We start from the raw sequence: 23,188 nt of genomic DNA on the forward strand, positions 1-23,188 counted from the left end.
TGTGTGATGATGAGCCCAAAGAAACATCCTTGACTTCTCTGAGCCACTATCCTAAGAACGGGAAGAGGGCTATATATCAGGTGTCTCAGATGCCTAGATGTAGAAAAAAAATGGGTGAGAGCCAGCTGGGGCCAGAACTGCCCAGGGGCCCCTTGACCTAACCAATCCCACTCTCCTTACAGGGAAAGCCAGAAAGAACCAGAGAACAGCCAACAGTATTTATGAATCATTCAGCTTAAACAGGATTGAACAAGTTGACTAGCTAGGCCCTTAACACTTGAATGTGAGTTAATTAAAACAAACGCCCATCATTTTAAAAATGGGAAAGTTTATTGTGAATCACCTTACTGGGCCAACAGCAAAATCCATGGAACCTGCATAGTAGGGATTCATCATTTAGCAGGCTGTGGTGGGGCTTTTCCTCTGGGGGAGAGGAGGCTTAAAAAGTATTGTAAGGTACAGATCTTTGCTGTGAAGTGCTGATGACAGTCCTCACTTAGGTGATCCCAGAGAGAGAGATTTGAGTTTTACTTGGTTTAACTGACTTCCACTTAACCGCTTTCAATTTCACAGCAAGCAAAGAAAACTAATTTCATCACCCCCAGGCCAAAGTATCTTTTCTTTCTAAGCATTCCCCAAGGGAAGAAAGCTGTTGGGTCAGCTGCATGGCAATCTATTATGTTAAGGGCTTTTTTTGTTTTTGTTTTTTTTCCCAGTATTAATAATAGTGAACACACCAAACATAAATATCTGAACATAATACTTGTTACTGGGTAGCACAGGGATTGTATCAAACTTTAACAACCCCTATGACCAACAAATAGTCTTGTTTATGGAAGACAGACTAGAAAAACATACACCCAGCACAGACAAATGGTTAAGTCTTAAACCCTTAATTAGGTTTCCTGGCAAAATGGTGGCTAATGAAAGCCACATGTGCTGGAATAGTGGCAGCCTCCCAGATTCCTGGAGCCTCTGCAGGCCCCAGAGGGGGACGTCTCAGAACAGCCAAGCAGCAGCCAAGCCTTTTGGACTGCCAGTCTGCTTAACTCCCCATTTTCTTCTCCGAAGAGCTTTCTCTTCTTCATATCCAGAAAGACTTTACTGGGGAGTACATCCATCCCATTTCATAAGGTGCTCTGTTTCCAGGGCACTATTCATACTGATGGATCACTGGAAAAGTGAGGTGGTCTTACAATGGTTTTGGAGTTTCCAAGTTCTCACTCAAGCTAAGATGCCAAGCTGATTCCATTATGCGAAAACTTTCCTTCCGTAGAGGACACGCACACAAATACGAAGCTGTTCAAAAATAACATGGGGAGGGGGCTTTACACAAAGTTTAGTGGGATGACATAATGGTGCAGAGGAAGTTGGCTTTGCAATTATATTTCTAAATGGTCTGAACTTGGTCTCACTGCTGACATCATCTGGATGGTTACAAGGCCCCAAGGACGAAATGGCTGATCTCTTCTCAAACCAGACACAGATCGTCTTAGCTGGGCGGCCCGTTATGGATGCCACTGCGGAGGGCAGGGAGCTGGAGAGAGTGAGCTTCGTCCTCAGTAGTCCTTATGCTCCTTTTGAACTAGCCTTGCTGTTCTGGGTTGTCTTTTGGGATTTGACCTGGAGTGTCTAGGCATAAAACATAAGGACTTTAGGCACTGGTCACAGTCAGATGTGTGAGTTCTTCAGGAGTCCCTCTTGTATTTTCTTAATCAAATAATGACAGACCATAAAGTCAGATCCAAGGTTATAATTTACCTTGATAATAAAAATTTTAAAAATTTAAAGGGGGGGCCCTGCAAGCAAGGCCCCTGGATGTTCACCCCCAGATGTCTGCATGTTCGCTGGCTCTCTTCCTTGGTGGTCAGGATCCAGTGGAGATAGTCACCGTCCAACTCTCCCATGAACACCCCCCCACCACCACCACTTACTTGTGTCATGCTTCTGCTCTTGCCCCAAATTCTTTCACCCAAATGGGAGAAATGGATAGATAAGTAATTTCTTATTTACATGCATTTCTCCTAAGATTTAAATTGCTTTCCTGCTAGTATCTCCTGACATCTGAAGCCTGTGTGAGATACACAACATATGGGAACTATTTCCATCTGGCACAAAAGAAAATAAGAATCTGCCTATATTGTAATTAGCTTCTAGACTTAACATGTTTAGTCCTGATCCACAATTGCATTGGTTGATAAGGTGTTTTGTTTTGTTTTGTTTCGCTTTTGGATAACCGAGTTTTAAAAATGTTAGTGGTTATAAAATGACTAAAGTTCAGCCTACAACTTCCTGTTTGGAGGACAGGAAGAACTGTGCAGTGTTTTGCAATAGTTACAATTCTAGATTCTCCCTGCCCTTAAAAATAGCCAGAGAGAAAAGGCTTTCTTTTTTCAGACACTTACAGCTTCTTTAGCAGAAGGGATGGGTCCTTTCGGTAATGAAACAGGTGAAGATGGCAATATGGACGATGGGGTAACTGGGGGCAGTTGTATACATTCTTCATCCTTAAACACCAGAACTGAGAGTTAGGTTATGGGTTTAAAACAAAATGTGTACTAGATCTATAGTCACACTGCCATGACTGCCAGGAACTTGTAACAATGACATATTTTGGCACAGGATTCAAGAGGCTACATTTGGAACCTAATTGCATATAGCCAAATGTTGACCTTTCTTACAAATAGATCTGTTAGTACAATAAATATTCCTTATTTAAAGAACACCACTGTATTCAAATACAGTTTCATTGAGGGAGTTAAAAATATATGTTAACTTGTTCTCATTTTTAAAGCTAATTAATCAAATGAAAAGTAATTGTCCAACCTTAGTTCCCTTCAGTGGAGGTGCTACATCCAGCAGGTTCTCTTTAGATTCAGGAGAAGTAGCTGGTTCCACAGGAATATCCATCTTTGGAGACTAGGAAGAGAGATATTTTATATAAACATAAGCTTTCTGTTATTCCTGAAACTCAGAAGCACTTCATAGTAATAAATGCTTTCTAGCACAACTTGCTTTCCACTAAATCCCTGACTTCTTCCAACTATACCCTTTGTGAGAACATATGAAATATGTCCCTGAAATAGCAACTTAGTATTATTATCTTTGAATTATGAGCACCCTATATACAAAAGTTGCACCCTAAGGAGATCCTAGTATTAAAAATCCTCAGTCATTGAGACACCTGGCTGGCTCAGTTGGTGGAGTGTGTGACTGACTCTTGGTCTGAGCATTGTGAGTTTGAATCCCATGTTGGGTGTAGAAATTACTTAAAAAGTAAAATCTGAAAAAAAAAATCCCCATTTATGAACAAGCTCCTGATTTGTCAATTCTGATCCTGTTCTCACTCTCAACAACAGTCATTCACCAGCTTTTTTTTTTTTTAATGTTTATTTTTGACAGAGAGTGGGTAGGGGAGGGACAGAGAGAGAGGGAGACAGAGAATCAATCCCAAGCAGGCTCTGCCCTGAGCCAAACAGGGGGCTTGAACCCACAAATCTTGAGAGTAACCTGAACCGAAACTAAGGGTAGGACGCTCATCTGACAGAGCCACTCAGGCGCCCCTCATCAGCTTCTAATAGCATTGATATAACTTAGTCAAAATTGACATCTTTATCATCTTGGTGTCTAATAATAAGTGATAAATTTGTCTGAATTATTAAAATGGTAGGTGCTGCTTAAGCACCTAATGGTAGGTGCTCCTGCAACATGAGGAAAATGTAAGGGATGGTATTTTAGAATAGCTAGCTAACTTACTTTCAAGAATTATATTAATTAGATTTGAAAAGTAAATATGTCACTGCTCTTTGGAAATAAGTAATTTCTTTATGCACTTTGGAGGGAAAAAAGCTACATATATTCTAAATTATAGTATACTTAACTTGATGTCTCTAAAGTCTTTACAGAACCTAGCATGCTACTTATTCGCATTTTGTATATATGGAAAATAGACGTTTAAAGACGTGGATTAAAAAAAAAAACTAATAAAATGCCTAGGAGCTTGTCATTTTGTCCTTGATTTCTAGGTTTTTCTCAAACATTCTAGAAAGCAGCATCTGGATAAAGGGCTTATGCCCCTCTAGAATAATTCTGGGAATACAAATTTAGCTCTGAGATATTACACTATTCCAAGATTTCCTTGCTCCTGAGAACAGTCTAAGAATGACAAATTTGTTCTGTCTTAATGACCAAAGATAGAGTAAGAATCAGGTAGGCTGCCTTTTAGAACATGGTCTGGGTTCCAAAATTGCTCCTACTCTCCCCAGGGTCCTTCCCAGACAAAGCCCAAATCTGATTAATCTCTGGAAATATGGAAAGGAAAAGCAAGGTGGTGTTCCCTGAAGTACATTTTTCATGCTGGAATTCATCTAATATCCCTTGGCTTGTCCGAGGAATCACTAGCTTAACTGAATTAAAAATGATTGGTCCCCAATCCAGAGTACTTCACTAAACCACATGTGCAGCGTCTTCTGTAATGGTCTCTCCTTTCTTACCCATGCAGGTTCTGACTTAGACATGAAGCCACAAAGTAGAGAAGTGAGAGTCCCTTTCTTTTTTTTAAAGAAAGAGATCGCAAGTGGGAGAGAGGGGCAGAGGGAGAGAAGCTTAAGCAGGCTCCACACTCAGTGCAGAGCCTGATGTAGGGCTCAATCCCACAAACACGGGATCATGACCAGAGTCAAAATCAAGAGTCGACGCTCAACCAACTGAGCCACCCAAGTGCCCCAAGAGGTCCTTTCTGATCAGAGCAAGATGCTCTAGTGATTGGGCCCATCCTGGGTTTTTCAGTAAAATACCAGGAGGGAAAAAAAAACTGCTGAATTAAAGGCAACAAAAAATGATTAAGGAAACAAGTTGAAGGAAAACAAATAGTTTACATTCTAGATTGGCCATTGACTGCTTAAAAATTAATAGGAATCTGGACAAATAGACACGAAAGAACAGGGACTATTTAGTTTCAAAACAGAAAGTGGTGAAAACAGTCTGCTGCTGAAGACAAGATAGCTAAAGAGAAAGAATAAATGGGATTCCTAAATCAAGCTGGGATTAAAAAAAAAAAAGTAATAGCTCTAGAGCTGGAGCTAGTTTTAATGATTTTAATTTTTTAAAGAATTCTAAAACGATTTTAAAGCCAGTTGGACCAAATTTCAAAAGATATTCCAAAAGAAAGGTCTACCCTAACTGCAAGAGGAAATAAGACATTTATGGAGAGGCCCCAGTAACAGAAATCCCGAAACTCCATAAACCCAGGTACTTACCTCCCCACTTAGTGGTATCTCAATTGGCTTTGGCTTCACATCTATCAGGTAGAAGGTTCGGGACAGGAGCAACAGAGAAGGAGGGACATTCTCCTTCAGGTGGAGGTCCTGCCACTGGAGAATGGGAGGAGGATAAAACACGATCGCATTGCAGAATGTTAGAACTGGACATGACCCACAGTCATCTACTGCTTCCCTGGTTTTACAGCTTCCCCAGCCACACCCTGGTAAACAACAGCACAAGGATAATGCTCGTCTCCGGGCTTCTGAGCCAGTAGTTGTGCTGTGCAACCCCCTCACACCAGTGGGATCAGAGTGAGAGAGGTGGTGTTCCATTAAACTTTCAACCCAATTGTGGCTCAAAGTAGCTCAGTATCTTTTCTTTGCCACAAAGCAGATAATGTGAAAGAAAAAATAAGACTCGTGCATAACCAAGGAAATAAACTTTAAAATGAAAATGAGACGTAATTTTCAAGAACCAAATTGGTCAAGCTTAAATATTATTAGAGCGATCATACATGACCAGAGACAAAATTCAAAAAGTAAAATGTAATCAGTAACAATAAGCCTGTCTTCTACTCCTACCCTTTGCTACCTTGTTTCCCGCCCTAGAAGCAACCAGTGTTACCAGTTGTCCTGTGAATATACAAACATACATTTATAGGTGTTTCATCTTTACATAAAGTATGATATATATACACTGTTCTGCCCTTTGCTTTTTTTTCCACTAAAATATCTTGGAGATTGATTCATATCAGTAGTTAATAGAGCTGCCTCTTTCTTTTTAAACATCTATTAAGTGTTCTATTGTTGCATGGAAATGCCACAATTTGATTATTTTCCTATTAATAAACTTCAGGCTGTTTCCAATCTTTTGCTATTATAAATGGTGCTGCAATGGATAATCTTATTGATACATCATACTGCACAAGTGAAATTTCTAGGTCAAAGTAAATGCATTTTTAAATTTTGAAAGATTATGTGGAGGTTTTTCTCAGCAATGCATGAGCACCCCTCTCCCCAACCCTCAACAACACAGTGTGTCATCAGACTGATCTTTGCCCACATAATAGGTGAAGGGGATATCTCGTAGTTGTAATTTATCTTATTATGAAGCTAAGATGTTTCATATGATTATCATTTTTAGATTTTCCTTTCTATAAAGTGTCTGCCTGTATCCTAACACAGGAATTTTTATTTTTATTTTTTTAATTTTTTTTTAATGTTTGTTTATTTTTGAGAGAGAGACAGAGTGTGAGCGAGAGAGAGGGAGACACAGAATCCAAAACAGGCTCCGGGCTCTGAGCTGTCAGCACGGACCCCAATGTGGGGCTCGAACCCATGAACCATGAGATCATGACCCGAGCCAGAGTCGGACACTTAACCAACTGAGCCACCCAGGCGCCCCGTGACACAGGAATTTTTAAATAATACATAGTGCTGGATGTCATATTGTTGGATTAGTATCCTCACTTCTTTGTGGTAAAAATGATACACCCTCTCAAGCAAGCTATTTGACAGTATGAACTCACCCAATACTCTATGTTCAAGAAATAAATGATTTTAAGAAACTTTCTCTACAGTATGTTCACCTTCCAGCCAGAGCAGGTCCGACATGTAAGAGGAAAGAGCTACCTGACCTGGTTTCGAAGCCACAACAGTGACTCCCATTCCAAAATGCTCTGTGTACACTTGATAGCACTTCTTACAGTTATGAGAATTTTAACAGGAGCTACTCCTTTGTTCGAAAACATTGATGCTCTTAGTTAAAATATGTTGTCTGAGGGAAACTAGGAAACATCTGCTGCCAAAGTCAAGGCTTTACATTGGCTTGAGGCATTAACTGGAAAAGTGGTCCCAGGTGAGCCACCGGGCAAGGTTTAGAACTCCGGATGGATTCACACACGACAGGCCTTGGATTAGAGATTTTGCCCAAACCCGTTAAATAGCTGAAGTATGCAAAACTCTAAGGTGGCCCCAAGATTCCCTGTCCCCAGTGTACCCACACCTCCTTCTAGTTATTCAAGCATGAATGTAGGTGCTGCCAGGAGGAGTTTGCAGATATAATTAGGGTCCCAAGTCAGTAGGCCTTAAAGTAGGAAGTTATCTAACTAGGTCTCGCCTAATCACGTGAGATCTCTAAATGTGGAGCTAGAGGTCAAAAAGGGGAAGTCTGAGATGAGAAGCTTACAGGGGTCTGGCTAGCGAGAAGCTTTGCACTTCTGACCGACAGAACTTGTAAGCTAACAAACAGGTGCTGTTTTCAGCAACTAAGTTTGTGGTAGTTTCTTAGCAGCAACAGAAAACTAACAGAGTACCCTGTCTCCATCAAAAAAGTAAATCTAGCTTCTGGGGTGCCTGGGGGGCTCAGTCAGTTAAGCATCTGACTTCAACTCAGGCCATGATCTCATGGTTCATGAGTTCGAGCCCCACATCAGGCTCTCTGCACTGAGTGCGGAGACTGCTTGGGATTCTCTCTCTCTCCCTCTCTCTCTGCTCCTTCCCCACTTGCACTGTCTCTCAAAATAAATAAATAAACTTAAAAACAAAATAAATCTAGATGCTTCAGTGTCCCATTGCTCAATTACATGAGGCAAACTAAGGTAAGATGGCTCGCCTGAGAAGTCGACATTGCGAAGTGAGGTCTGCAAATCGCAGGGAAGAGAGTTCTAGTGAAAGTGGCCCGGGAGAGCCGCTACTTGCCTCTGTGAGCTGCTGTCTCAGTTGCTCCTCAGTGAGACCCAGGGATCTCATTCCTCGGGCCCTGCAGGCAGCCTGCAGTTCTGACACGCTCAAAGCACTCACCCCTTCTTTGGCAATTATCTGAAAGAAACGTAAGCAGTGGTACTGGATCTTTCCGTCCCAATCTTACCAAACGCCTAAATTCCAACAAATCAGGGAAACACTACATCTCTCACACCTTGTCCTCTGCACTGACTAAAGGCGCAGCAGTTGGAAATGAAGGGAATCCTGCCAACAGGTATTTATAGTATCAGAGATAGTCCCATAACTCCCCCCCAACACTCTCATCCAAGTAGTTCTTTCCCCTCTTGGTTTGCATTTTGGCTGGTTGTGACATCTCTTCCCCTTCGTGGCAGCTTTAGGCTTCATCAGAAAATATTCCACTTGAAAAGTTTTCAGTGTTACCATTTGCTGCGTGTCCCAGTATCACTCTCCCCCCCAACCCCGCCCCCACTGGGGCACAGCCCTACCTCTGGTCCACAAAACTCTCCCAATATCTAACAGTTTCTGCTTGTTGTGCCCCAAAACTACGGTACTTCTGGGACCGGTATTGTTTATTCCAAAGTTCTGGAAGCAACAGCTGAAATCTAAATGAGGCCAAAGGCATGGTGCTTTCTCAGTTCTGGGAATCTTGCTCCCTCAGGCAGAATGCTTTCCTTAAAGCAGCTGATTCTGACTCAAAAAACATTCTTTCCATTTTTTAAGGAGCCTAATTAGTAGTTACAATGCCTTTTCCTCCATAAGATGTCCAGGCTCTGCTTCCCCTCTCTGCATTATGACTTGTCACCCCTTCTTATCAGGCCAACTCACCGGGCAGAATATTTACTCTGGCATCAGCTCTGAGGAAAGGGAGCGGAGGTGTGGGGGTAGAGCACTGGCCTTAGCAATGGAAGACTCTCAGGAATCTCCTGGGCTGCTGCTCCTTCCCAGCAGGTCCTAACTACTTTAGATTACTAAATTACTAACTGCTTGTGAGGGCCTTCTCCAGAAAGTGCGTCAGAGTAAGACAAACAACTCCTAAAATGAGTAATCACAGTTCACGTTGTCATGGTAATGATTGTTTAAACCATTCAATGGTTTGCCAGAACCAGTCCCGGAGAAGATCTAATCTAAGAGAAGATATTGCACTTTATCACAAAGCCACCCTAAGGGATCTCCCATGCCTTGCTGATTCCCTATGGCTATAGTTAAGCTCTTACTTCATCATCTGCTTTGATAGACTTCAGTTTCATCAGAAGTTGAAAGCGAAGCAAATTGTTGGTTCCAAAGGGCTGTAGTTCTAGTAGTTTGCAGAGGGCGACAAGCTGAGGTCGGTCTAGGTGTTCCAGGGTTAGCTGATCCTCAAACAGTTTGGAAAAGCGAACTATCTCCTTTGTACTGGGCTTGTGGCCTGTCTGAACCTAGGCAATGAGACAAAGAGGTTCATTAAAATGTATTTTTTTTAATTTTTTTTTAACGTTTTATTTATTTTTGAAACAGGGAGAGACAGAGCATGAACAGGGGAGGGTCAGAGAGAGGGGGACACAGAATCTGAACGCGGGGCTCGAACTCATGGACCGCGAGATCATGACCTGAGCCGAAGTCGGCCGCTCAACTGACTGAGCCACCCAGGTGCCCCTAAAATGTATTTCTTACTTAATTTAACCTTCCCTGTAGACTATTTGAAAGACACATCAAGGCATTCACAGACTCTATCTTATGTCTGGAAATCGGCCCTGTGGTACAAAAATGAGAAATCTGTCCAAGTCAGTCTAAGTCAACTGAAAAATCAGGAGTAGTTCACAAGTCTGACTCTAGATCTACAGTTCTTTCCACGAAGTTATCAACGTCTTCAACACATGACTGCTTTAAAATGGGTTTTTCTGCAAATCTCTAAATGTTTGCAGTATTGTATCTGTATAACTAACGTATCTGCAAAGTCAGAGACCATGAACAATTTGGAAGCTCCATGATGACATGAAGTTTTCATATAACTGCCAGCCTGGAAGTTGTTGTCTGGTATTACAAAAGAGACTGACACCTGTTTGACGTAGGATGAGAACTGTGTAGAGGCGTCTCCCAACTTGGCCCTGTTCCTCCTTGCCATTTCTGTAATTGTTTCTTGAAGAAATTTTGCTAGTTCCAACTTTGCAGCCATTTTCTTTTTCTGTTTTTCTTCCTTAATAATAGAAGAGGAGGAAGTTAATCATTCATGATTGCAACTTCATAGATAAAGATGAGAAAAAAATAACCACCACCTTGTTATTGTTCATCCCTACTTCATGTGTTAATATTATTTTCAGACCTAATTAAATGGGTTTTGTGAGAAGCAGAATAAAAACTAGCCTGTTTGCAACTTGACTCCTTAATCTTACCTTTTATTTGTTACTAACACAATGATCATAAATATTTGATAGATCCAAATTGTCCCCTCAATGGCAGCCTTTGTCATTATTTAGAATGAGATCTTATCTCTTAGCCTGGTACAACCAAACCATCTAGTTGGACGAACTTCCGGTCTCAGTGGTCCCAGATTTTGCATGAGCCAGAAAGTAACTGGGAAAGAAACTGGGAAACTGGGAAAGTAACTCTATGCTACTGTAGCACATAGTTTCATACAAAACAGATACAATTAATTATAATACACTGACGTAAGTGTTACAACAGATGTGAACAAAGCACTACACAAAAAAGAATTACATGTACATTCCTTTTTTTTTGTTTTTTTTCAAGTAAGCTCTACTCCCAGGGTGGGCCTTGAACTCCAAGATCCTATGATCTACTGATTGAGCCAGCCCCTAAATGTACACTGTTAAGACTCAATGTTGACAAGTATTTCTAAATCCTCATTCACTATCAGAAATGCAGTGTGGTAGCATTTTCAGAATAACCATAGTCAGGACTCAGGGGGATGGAGAGAAAGAGAAATCTTTGTCTATTTTTTAAGTTGTCCAAGAGATTCTAATGATCAGCCAATCATAGCAATCATTGATTTTTAGAAAGATCTGAAGAGAGAGACGCAACCAAAAAAAAAAAAAAAAAAAAAAATCACACAATGGCAATACCATCATGAGATCCATCCATCCATCTATTCATTTATTTACTGAGCATCTACCCTGTGCTAGGTGCTGGGGATAAAACAAGCAAAAACAGAGAAGAATTCCTGCCCTCATGGAACTTCTAGTCTAATGGGAAAGACAAACATTAGTGACTAATGATAATCCAAAATTTCCATAAATTAATGTAAAAGTGTAACAAATAAGTATGATGAGAGTGAATGGGTGCTCTAATCTGATGTAAATAGTGTCCTGCCTCCCATAACCTGCTTCCCTCCACCATCACCTACTCTGTCTGTCTGTCTCATTCATCTCCATGAAAAGAAAGAAAGAAAAAGGTACTTTCTAAAACTCTGGCCATGATGTGTGTATATGTATGTTTGGGGAACGAGAAGTGTTGAGGAAAGAGGAATGTTTAGATAAATCACTTCCTCTCTGCCCCCATCTTCCTGCATGCACAAATACATTCCTTGGAATCTCAAGATATTAATTCTACGTCCTGATTACTTTAAACGTAAGTAAACTAAACCACTACCAGTCAAATATTGAAGCTTGATTCTACCCCCTAACACCTATCTCAAATGTATCTTCAAGTGTTTATTCCTAATACCACTTTCATAATTTAATCCTCTCACTCCTGTGCTACTGTCACGGTATTCCAGATGATTTCCCTCCCTTGACTCTGCCCTCTTCAATCCTTCCAGTTAGCAAAATTATTTTTCTAAGGTACAGATCTAATCATGTTACTCACCCTCTGCGTAAATTTCCCTTCCATCATTCACCATGGTCAAAGGCAAACTCTAAATTCCTTAGGGTGGTAGACGCTTTCCAACCTGACCCAACACATCACTTTTGTCTCATCTTCCACCATGGATCTCCTTGTATTCCCTACTCAAACCACAAAGAAGCACTCAGTGTCTCAGATTCTGTCATACTCTTTTATACAATCAAGCCATTGTAAGTGCTACTCTTTCCATCCAGAAAGCCTTTCAAATGCTGCAGCAAAATTCTACCACTTTTCTAGTCTCAGTCGCCTGGCTATCTCTTCTATGAGACATTTCCCAATCCCATTTAAAAGTTGTCCTTTTCAGGAGTGCCTGGGTGGCTCGTTGGTTAGGTGTCCTACTCTTGATTTGGGCTCAAGTCATGATCCCACAGTTTGTGGGATTGAGCCCCACATTGGGCTCCGTGCTGACAATATGAAGCTTGCTTGGGATTCTCTCTTTCCCTCTCTCTCTGCATGCCCCACTACCCTTCCCCCCACTGCGTACACACTCTCTGTCTCTCTCAAAAGAAATAAACATTTAAAAACAAATACATAAAAGTTGTCCTTTTTGTCCTCTTGTAATGTCGTGTTCATGCCTTTGTACCTCTGTGTAGTAAGAGTGGCACAGCATGGAAAGAATGAAGGGGCCACCCCAGTGACCATCCAATGAGGATCCCTCTTCTCCAGGATGAGTCTTAAGCACTAAAGTGTCTGTCTGGCTAAACCTACTATTCAACTAGTCCCTGCAATAGCAGTTGATTTTTGTTTTCTTTTTTTTTTTTAATAGTTAAAAAGTTACGATTCAATGGGATCACATCGTCAACAAATGATGCTAGAAAAACTTGGTATCCACACGCCAAAAAAAAAAAAAGTCTTAACACTGATGTTCCACCTCTCACCAAAATTAACTCAATACAGATTATAGACTTACATTTAAAACTCAAAATTATAAAACATCCGGAAGAAAACACAGGAGGGGCACCTGGCTGGCTCAGTCAGTAGAGCAATGCGACTCTTGATCGCAGGGTCGTGAGTCAAGCCCCATGCTGGGTGTGAAGCCTACTTAAAATAAAATGTAAAAAATTAAAAAAAAAAACAACAAAAAAAAACATATGAGAAAACCTAGGTGACCTAGAGTTTGGCAATGAGTTTTTAGATACAACACCAAAAGCATGAGCTAAGAAAAAAATCTATCGATAAGTTGTACTCGATTAAAATGAAAAACTTTAGCTCTGTGAAAGCCAGTTAAGAGAATGGACAAGCCATAGGCTGGGAGAATATATTTGCAAAACACATATCTGATAGAGGACTTGTATCCAAATATACTAAGAACTCCTAAAACTCCACAATAAGAAAATGAACAACTCCATTAAAAAGTTGGCAAAAGACAGATACCTCCCTAGAGAAGATATACAGGTAGCAAATAAGCATATGAAAATAAGCATGTGTTCAATATTACACCTCATCAGAGAATTGCAAACTAAAATAACAATGAGATATCACTTTACCCCTATTAGAATAGCTAATATTCACATCAGTGACAACACAATGCTGATGAAGACAAAGACCTATGGGAACTCTCTTTGCTGGTGAGAATAAAAAATGGTATCACTACCTGGGGAGACAGTTATTTTTTTTTTTCCAAAACAAAACAGTCTTACCATACGATCCAGCAATTGCTTTCCAATGTACTTAGGAACCCAAATGAGTTGAAACCTTATGCTCGTACAAAAACCTGCACACAGACATTTATTTATGGCAGCTTTATTTATAATTGCCAAAAACTGGAAACAACCACGATATGCTTCAACAGGTGAATTCAACAACCTGTGGTACATTCACACAGTGAAATATTATACACTGATAGAAATGAGCCATGAAAGGAGTGCACACTGTATGATTCCAACTATCTGATATTCTGGAAAAGGCAAAACTATAGAGACAGTGAAAAGATCAGTGGTTGCCACTGATTCGGGGAGGTAGGAGGAACAACAAATGACACACAGGGCATTTTTAGGGCAGTGAAACTATTCTGGGTGATAGTGTGATGGTAGATACATAACATTATGCATTTTTCAAAACCCAAGAACTGTACATTACAAAGAGTAAAGCCTAATGTAAAGTATGAAATTTAACTAATAATAATATCTAGATTTTGGTTCTTCAGTTATAACAAACAGACCACACAAATGCAAGATGTTAATATAAGAGAAATGGGAGGTGGTACCTGGGGACCCTTATATTTTCTGCTCAATTTTTCTATAAACGTGAAAACTGTAAAGTCTATTAATTTTTTTTAGTTTTAAAAAATCCTACATACCTTTTTGGATTCACTTTCAAAAGTTGATGGCAACATCTCTGGGAAGAATTTCAGAAATGCTGGTAATAAGAATTCCATGAAGGGTACAATGAGGAACACCATAAATGGAACCAGGCGGAAGAAATCAGCACAAGTTCTCAAGAGCTAAAGAATTAAATGCATATGCGGTATTCATTATTTTAGGGCATGCCCAAAACAAAAAAAAAAAAAAAGAAAGAAAGAAACCAAAAAAGGATGCTTTGGTTCTTAAAGTGTTAAAAACACTTAACAGATTTTCTCTCTGTTTATAAAATGGAAAGGTAGAGTTTTCCTCTTTACCACAGCTCTGAAGTAATATCTATGGGACACCTTCAAGGAAATCTATGACAACCAAAACATGTTATTGGCATCTCTTAGCTTTCACCTAAGTTAGAGGCCTGTACTTTAATAATACAGTATCTGTTAAAAACTGATTTTTGAAATGCATATACAGAATATATCAACAGTAGTTTCTACTTTGGGTGCACAGATCAAACCCGAAGTTTCTCCACTCTGTGGGGAGATCAGAAAATACAATTATAATCATCTTACAGGCAAATAAGAATCTTGCCTAAAGTTGGAGGGTCAGTCAGTTTCAGACAAATAAACTCAATCAGAAACTCTGGTTCTCACTATCAGTTACTACTTCTACTTTGGGATTTTTAGGATGAACTTTACGTCGAGTTTAAAACTTGGTTCCCCAACACTTCACTTTAATTATACATTTTCTTTCTCAAGTATGACGCTTGCCTACCCTTCGTCTCTCTCGTCTGGTCAGCACCTGTCCATGCAATAGCCTCCAAACCATCCGGGCAGCAACTTTGGTGTCAATCCAAAGTAAATAAAATCCATTGTAATAATATTTAAGTTCACCCATAATTTTTTGTCTATAAGATTGCTTTTCTTCTTTAATCTTCATGCCAGTTCCTTTCGTGGGCTCAGGGTTTGTCACCTGTGGCTTTTTTGGGGTTTGCTCCGGCTGAGGTTTACCAGGGACGTCTTGTAGCCAGCAAGTTGATGTGTGTAGCTTTTGTATTATTCTAGTTCGTAAGTGCAGTACTTTACTGCCTGACTGATTAGGACAGGAGTACTTCTTGCTTCCATAGTCCTTCATATATGTTTTCTTTAAATGGGAATCTGGCAAGTGAAGAAATGCAAATGATGGGGAGTAAGAGCTGGTGAGATGGACAAAATGGCTAGGGAATCTGGAATAAAAAGCAACATCCTCTGAGTTGAGCACATACTAGGACAAACTCAAAAATTAAAGAAATAGACATTTTCTCTGGTTAAAAGAAAACAACAGTTTTTAAGGTTGTATTTTAAAAGCACATGATAGTCATTAACAAATGAAATATAACTTTTTACCCCAGTTGAAGAAAAAGGTACTTCATGGTTGAATGATATACTCTAGAAGAAATACTAATAAGTTAGTTCCTAAAAATAACTGGTATATTACAAGTTAGAAACCCCACAACTATTAATTTAAAAATCTAATGGCAGGGGAGCCTGGGTGGCTCAGTCGGTTAAGCCTCCGACTTCAGCTCAGGTCATGATCTCATGGTTTGTGAGTTCAAGCCCCGCATTGGGCTTTGTGCTGAAAGCTCAGAGCCTGGAGACTGCTTCAGATTCTGTGTCTCCCTCTCTCTCTCTGCCCCTCCCCTGCTCGTACTCTATCTCTCTCTCAAAAATAAACATTAAAAATAATAATAATAAATAAAATAAATAAAAATCTAATAGCAAATATTTTTCCATCACGGTGTGTGTTTGAAAGTGTTGCCTTGGGGCGCCTGGGTGGCTCAGTCGGTTAGGCGGCCGACTTCGGCTCAGGTCATGATCTCACGGTCTGTGAGTTCGAGCCCCACGTCGGGCTCTGTGCTGACAGCTCAGAGCCTGGAGCCTGTTTCAGATTCTGTGTCTCCCTCTCTCTGACCCTCCCCCGTTCATGCTCTGTCTCCCTCTGTGTCAAAAATAAATAAACGTTAAAAAAATAAAAAAATTAAAAAAAAAAAAAAGAAAGAAAGTGTTGCCTTTATCTACTCTCATGAAACAGGTGGAACGTTTGTGTCTTCGGTTACTCTGCTGACAATAAGAATACTGTTTGAGGGGTGCCTGGGTGACTCAGTCAGTTAAGCATCTGACTCTTGATTTAGGCTCAGGTCATCTCAAGGTTTGTGAGTTTGAGCCCTGCATCAGGCTCTGTGCTGACATAGTGGAACCTGCTGGGGATTCTTTTTCTCCCTCTCTCTCTGCCCCTCTCCTGCCAGCTCACTTGCTTTCTCTCAAAAAAAAAAAAAAGTAAGATTGCTTGAACAAAACTCTTCATGGCCTCCGTGGGTATTAACCAATCACATAATACTGCTTTGTCTGTGTAGCGCCCATGGACTCCCTCAAATGAGAGACATTTACAGCTGAAATGCCCTTCACCTAAGATTCTTCAAGAATCTTAGGTAAGAATTAGAATTGGGCACCCCATCCATAGATTTCTATATCATAGTTTTACAATAGCTCATAATCTTCAGTTAAATTAGCACATTAGATTGTTTGAAAATTAAAAAATGACCCATCTAGGCAAAGAAAGTTCCTGGCAAGGACAGCTCTTCTGGCAAAGAGACGGCTTTTCCATTCTTGTGGACTGTTTTTGAAGCATGCCAAGATAAAACACATTTTGAAGGGCTAAAAGGCAAAATGTGCAATGTATCAGGCACAAAGTAAGTTCTCAGTGAATATACTTTGGAATAGTAAGTGATAACAGACCCTACTATGGCAGTTATGCGGCCTAGGACTGGTTTGTTTGCCAGCCACTGTACTCATTTTTATATCTAAGGGCGGCATGTAACATTTATTGATTATGGAGGTGTCACTCTAAAACCATGATGTCTTCTGTCTTACCTGTGCCATACATCTACAGAATTACTCAGGCTGAGTTCTAAGGCATATAGAAAATTCAGGGTAGGTTTAAATACCATAAAATATGAGCTTCCTAAAAACCAGGATAGTTAAAGGCAACAAAACTTTACTTTTTTAAAAGGTTTTATTTTTAAGTAACCTCTACACCCACGTGGGGCTTGAACTCACAACCCTGAGATCAAGAGTCCAACACTCTTCCCACTGAGCCAGCTGGGTGCCCCCAGCAAAGCTTTAATTTGTTGTGTAACCAGCCTATCCTTTCACATATATCTTTTTCATCTAGAAGAAAATTCATATGAATTTGGCAGGGGAAGGGGGGATTCCACAGCTTACCTTGTTCGGGCAATAGCTAAGATTGTATTATAACTGTAGAAAGCCATATTTATATTTGTCTCAACTAGTCAACATAGGAACCTAGACAGAAGGAGTAAGTACACGATTTAGTATTTTCAAAACACATCAATTATAAAGATATCAGGATTTAAGTGTTTACTATTGCAAGGGTAGAAAATTTGCACATTCCATTCAAGGCATAAAATCTCTCTCAAGTTCATGAATGTTTTCTCACCCCTGGATCTGGAAATGGTACTTTGAGATCCCAACAAACAGAAATAAGTTCTAGTATAACGGTGCTCATGATGGCGATATGGTCTTCAAAGTCTTCTATTTGTGGTCAGTAACACCTAGTAACCCACTAGAATGATTGCCAGGTTATTAAAGAAGCTAAGCAATACACACTTATTTGTAGTCTAAGAATACAGGTAGAATGAAGTAAATATCCTGAATTTGTTTCACTTAGCTTTTCCCCCATACTTGGCCAAGCTGCCCCAAACTTTAAAGACTGAAAGTACTCACTAAGCACTCATGTAGCAGTGAAGAGATAACATGGTACCTACTAATAATTCAAGTGGAGGTAAATCGGTTTCCTGTATTGGTGGTTCTCCAGAGTCCAAACTGAGCTTTGCACCTTTAAATAAGCTTTATCAAAACCTTTTTCCATCCTGGGGCGCTTTTCAGCCAAGCGCAGCAAGGTGCTTTAGTAATATCCCTTAGCGTCAACTCTGCCTTCCTGCAGCTGGAAAAGGCCTAGACCAGGGTGTTCTCCTGGACGGAAACCTCAACCACAGAGCTGACATTTTGAATAGGAGTTCAAATAATCCTTCGGAACATCTAAAAACATCTAAACCCAGGCTAAGGGCGGGTGGTCTCCTGCTGGAGGGATGCCACACCCGATCCGGCGGTTAGCCTGCTCTCTGGCCCCCGGGCGCTCCCGCCCGGGGCTGTGGGCAACCACTTCCTAGGCGGGGACTGCCGGGAGCCCCGCCTGCGCCATCGCGCCGCCCACGCCCACACGCCGAGGGCCCCGGGCTTCCCGGGTTACCTTTGCTTCAGGCCCTTGACGACACAGGGGCGAAACGCGCTCTCGGCTTTTGTGCACGTAGTGTGTTGGAGGATTGTGTTTGTGGTAGCGGCGTCTCGGGGGGGGGGGGGGGGTGGTTCTTTGTGTTTGGGTGCGGGGATGATGCGGGTACGGGGGCGACAACCTTGTCGGCGATCCAGGTTTATGGAAGGAAGCCGAGGAGAAGCCGGGCGCGGGGTACGGAAGAGAAAAGAGGAAGCGAAGCACCGAGGGAGGGGGAATGGAGGTTGAGCTCCAAAGTTGGGGGGCGGGCAGGGGCACGAGGTCAAGGGCTGAGGAGAGTGCTGAGGGGAACTGGAAGCTGTCGGGAAAACTGGACGCTGATGGGAAGAGCGGATGCGGAGCGACCGGGCTCCGGAGGGAAAAAAAAGCGGGCGAAGTCCTCCGAATAACAGCTGGAGGACTTGGCCCGCCCACCCCTACCTCCTTGGGCCGGCTCCCGGGAACGGCTGCCTCAGTCCTCCAGTCCCTTCCCAGTCCCCCCTCCCCCAGCTCCCCATCTAGAAGGGCCCCGGGCCAAGTCTCTATGGCTCCACCTCTTTCCTCACCCGTTACGTCGCTCTGAGTGACGACACCACCCACCAATAAACGCTCGGGTTACGGGGAGGGAGGGCGTCCTTCGCTGTGGCAGCCCTGGAGGCAGCGAAGGTCCAGCTGCCACCAGCTAAATGACCTTTCTATTGGGCTCAGTTTAAGAAGAGGCTGTACTGCGGGAGGGGGCAAGACTGACGTTTTTTCGCCCGTCCACACTCTACGAGCTGTGGGCTAACCCTCACTGAAGGCTAAAGAACCTCTTACCCTACCGATGGCGTAATATGCCCGATAGTCGCCATGGTAACCATCTTAAAGTCAGGAATTACATCACTTTGATGTACTCCCCCACCCCCACCCCTCCGAATCAGCAACTGCCGGGGTTGGGGTGGCGCCGAGAGCTAGGCGGAGAGGGAGTGGCAGAAAGGGCGGGAATGGTTAGGAAAACATCCCTTTCCTTTCTCCGAGGCCTAAGAGTGGAATGCTGTGAAATCTTCATATGGAAATATGAATTCCACTAAAGTAATTTGCTTTATAAATCCGTTCTTAACAGATATTGTTTATGATAGTAGTTTGTGTAGAAATGTCAAATAACATTTAAGATGTATATTATAGTAGCCGTACAGTGACGTAGGCACTACAGGTTTGGGGCACTTCAATTCCTCGGTTGGGTAACTGAGCCATCTTGGAAAAGTGAAAGACGCAGAAATATTCTCGCTCTCTTGTTATTTCTACTCATCCATTTCCTCTGGCTCTAGAAGAAAAACAGCATTTTTAGTGGCTCTACTTGGACTAACACCAGACAACAAGGAATCGCTTTCACACGGATAATACTTCTCTTAACATGTGAGCTGACCACAGACCCTAGTCATCTGGGCTGCACATTTGTAAGAATGAAAGATGGCGGGTATTGAATTTCAGTTATTATTATTTTTTTTAATGTAGACTGCATTTAATCCACAAAGCATTTTTCAGCTAATAACCAGTTAGATCAACCATATTAAATAAGCAAAACTTTTCAGTTTGGCCACGAGAGGGCTCTTTGTGCATGTCTGATGCCCGAGTTTCCACATAAAGGTTTCACTTCACGTTCTGTGTTTACTAGAATTAACAAAATCTACAAAGCTTTGGTCTCTTCACCTTTCCTTTCCTGAAAATTCCCGATGGCAAATGTTGAGCTCTAAAAGGCTAGGCAGTTATAATTTTCAAATTAATCCCATAAATTAATCACTGCACTATCATAAACATGTACTTTTCTGGAACAGATCATAAAGATGCAAAAATATTCCTTTCAGTTCCCTGGGAGACATTTTATACCGGGAAATATTCTTATTCATGCATTGTATTCACTTACAACCAGGCACAGTGAAAATCATTAAGTATTCATAAACCAGATGAACGATTCCAAGCTCAGTATTGGAAAGATGAGCTAGATTTTCTACCACAGCCATATGTCAGCAATCCTATTCTAAAAAGGGAAGGGTTAAGAACCTTCCTATTGAAATCTGTTTGTTCAAAGCAATGTTTGCCTTCTGCTCTCAGGCCTGGCAATTTTTTGACTTTCATGATTAAGTGATTTATCATGTTAGGAGTTTTTGGATATAATCTTTGGAAGAGAAACAAAAATTTTTTTTCTCCATAACTGTGGCCCTGCGAATTGTTTGATTGCTGTCTTCAAATGAACTGTTTGCTCATTTTGTATGGAGAAGAGAAAGCATGATCTGAACCTCAGAAGATGTTAGATGCTAAAAATGTAAATTATTAATTTTAACGGCCGTTTCTCTAAATATGACTCAAGATCCAATATTAACAATATATTTTCTAATGTTTTGCAAGAAGAGATTATACATCTACTTGACATAACTAATTTTATTTATTTTTTTATTTTTAATGTTTATTTATTTTTTAGAAGAAAGACAGAGCACGAGTGGGGGAGGGGCAGAGAGAGAAGGAGACACAGAATCTGAAGCAGGCTCCAGGCTCTGAGCTGTCAGCACAGAGTCTGATGCGGGGCTTGAACTCACAAGCTGTGAGATCATGATCTGAGCTGAAGTCGGACACTCAACCGACTGAGCCATTCAGGTGCCCCGGCATAACCTTAATTTTAAACTCTTGTCACTTAGAAGCAGGTTAAAATAAAATCCCTGGGGACAATTTATCAGCTTCTCCTCAAGGGGAAAATCCAGGTGTCAGGTCAAAGCAACAGTTTGTCAACAAAGTAAGGAGTTTACAGGAAGGTGGAAAGGAAGGATGATGGTGGAAAGCATCATAGGAGAAAAAAAAAGATTTAACCTCTCAGGTGTCCCCCTTTAAGATGTCTGTGTTCTAAAAAGACATTTAAAGTAAACAAAAATAGATTCGGATTGATTCCTTTAACTTTTGGTACTGCACAAACCATAGAAATAGGTTTAGAAATAGTTAATGGTTGACAGTAATGAGACACTTAATTATCAATATCATCTGCAGTATTATTAACAGGGTTATGTTTTTAAAACCCTGAAACATAATTAGTAATCATTAAAATAATTGATCTGTAGGAATCTTTTAATTTCTTGTTTAAATGGTATTTAAGATAAAAATATCAGGAATTTCTTGTGGCCGTGCCAAACGGATCCAGAACTATAATGTCGGTGCAGAGTGTAACATCTAGTAGTGATACGGCTTTATTCTCAGACCACAACGCAGAGGATAGGTTTTGTTGTCTCACTGCTGCTGTGTTTCCTTCGTACGTTCACGTCTCTTGTGATGCAGCATTCTAAGTCATTACCACCAGGCCCCAGGAAATATCACCAAATTTCGCACACTCCCGCAAGGCTACTTTATTATGTCACACACCTTCTATTGTTTAACATAAATTTCCTAGAAGGGGGAGCGCTTAGAGGGTTACAGAGAATTTGGGTCTCTTTTCCTCTTCTCAAGCTTGAGTGAGCTCTGTGGAGGACAAATGCCCTCCCGTCCCTGGAAGCGAAGGTCTGGCTGTGAGCAGCAGAGGACCCAGGCACGTGACGGACACTGAGCCCTCTAGGTCCCTGGGGTCGGGGCTGCAGTCGGCGTTGACGACGTCCTCCTGGTTACCCACAAGCCTCCGGGCCCGCAGTGCCAGCAGGAAGAAGGCGTGCGGGGCCCGGTGTCTGCCAGGGAGGTCAGCGCTTCCTCATAGCGACTGAGATGCCGCCACGGCTTGAGATTGTGGGGCGGGACGGGGTGTGGGGGCGGGGGGGGGGCAATCCGGGGCTCACATCCGAGGCTGGATGAGCGACTATCCCCCAAGGCTCAAAACTGAAATTGCTGCCACGGATTCCAGACACAGACTCATGTGAAATAGGGAGCTCTTCTCTGACAGCTGTCGGACAGAAGGCAGCCAAGGCTGCACACAAATTGTTCTTCTCTTTCCCGGTCATCTTAACCGGACACTCGTTTGTAGGTTATTTCTAACATCTAAGGAGCGTATAGCAGTGTCACTCTGAGGAGTACCATATGGTGTTTATTATGTGCTATTATTTAATAAGTATCAGAACACGCACGAACACAATTTTACCTCACAGGCCCAACCTTTAGCCTAGCTTTCTAAAGTCTTTTTTTTTTTTTTTTTTAAGCTCTTCTTCGTATCATTCCTTCCTGTCTTTGCTTTTATCGCCTGCGGTCTCACTTCTCGTCTAGACTCTCTCGGGCAGCTCCTCTCCGCCCCGCTGACTACCTTCTTCCTCCTTTCGCACCCCCTGCCCCCAAACACGGGACTGCATTTCCCGGCAGGCGCCGCGGCCAGCGGCCAATGAGGGGCTGAGGATTTGGCGGCGGCGGCGGCGGCGTTCCGAGAGCCGGGGTGGGGGGGCTTTGTGCGCGGCGGCGGCGGCGGCGGCGGCGGGAGCGGGCGGCGGCGGCGGGAGCGGCGACCAGGACGGAGGCGGAGACCGAAGGGGACTGTCCACTGGTCGCTGCGGAGAGGCGTGCGAAGGCCGAGTAGAGCCCCGAGGACCTTGCTGCTCCGGCGCGGCCGCCAGCCACAGCCTTCTCTCTGGCAGCAGCGGCTGCGCGGCGACCCCCCATCATCCTTCCACCGCCCCTGGCCACCCCGTCTCCCGCAGCCTTCCTCATCTCAGTTTCACGCCCGGCCTGGCCGGCCGCGGCCCTCCTTGGTGCCGGCAGCCATGGCAGAGGCGTCCGGCGCGAGGAAAATCTAGCCCGGGGATT

At 42.2% G+C, this 23,188-nt stretch overlaps 1 protein-coding gene across 9 annotated transcripts; it reads right to left on the bottom strand.

The window, feature by feature from the left end:
• Positions 1-308: 308 nt before the first annotated feature.
• Positions 309-18,979, bottom strand: LETM2 (leucine zipper and EF-hand containing transmembrane protein 2). Of its 9 annotated transcripts, none has more exons than XM_058720653.1 (11): positions 18,890-18,979; positions 17,380-17,460; positions 14,894-15,344; positions 14,122-14,265; positions 10,021-10,158; positions 9,200-9,400; positions 7,962-8,081; positions 5,259-5,372; positions 2,827-2,919; positions 2,406-2,507; positions 309-1,632 (listed from the first exon to the last, which is right to left on the bottom strand). In XM_058720653.1, the coding sequence occupies exons 2-11, from the start codon at positions 17,424-17,426 to the stop codon at positions 1,570-1,572; spliced, it is 1,473 nt and encodes a 490-aa protein (XP_058576636.1). In that variant the 5' UTR covers positions 17,427-17,460; positions 18,890-18,979; the 3' UTR covers positions 309-1,569. The 9 variants fall into 9 exon arrangements, with proteins under 9 accessions (XP_058576636.1, XP_058576635.1, XP_058576637.1 ...); XM_058720652.1 differs by lacking the exon at positions 18,890-18,979 and adding an exon at positions 18,428-18,883; XM_058720654.1 differs by lacking the exon at positions 18,890-18,979 and adding an exon at positions 17,902-18,397.
• Positions 18,980-23,188: the final 4,209 nt, after the last annotated feature.

The sequence above is a fragment of the Neofelis nebulosa genome, chromosome 3, assembly GCF_028018385.1.
Source record: "Neofelis nebulosa isolate mNeoNeb1 chromosome 3, mNeoNeb1.pri, whole genome shotgun sequence".
NCBI lineage: Eukaryota > Metazoa > Chordata > Mammalia > Carnivora > Felidae > Neofelis > Neofelis nebulosa.

Bases quoted from the DNA above. Each gene is read 5' to 3' on its own strand.
- LETM2 (XM_058720653.1), bottom strand. From the start codon at position 17,426: ATGGCTTTCTACAGTTATAATACAATCTTAGCTATTGCCCGAACAAG. The intron at 10,159-14,121 runs GTATGTAGGATT...TCTATTATTAAG, and splicing joins TTGAAAGTGAATCCAAAAAG to GAAGAAAAACAGAAAAAGAA. The intron at 2,920-5,258 runs GTAAGTACCTGG...CTCTCTTCCTAG, and splicing joins AGATACCACTAAGTGGGGAG to TCTCCAAAGATGGATATTCC.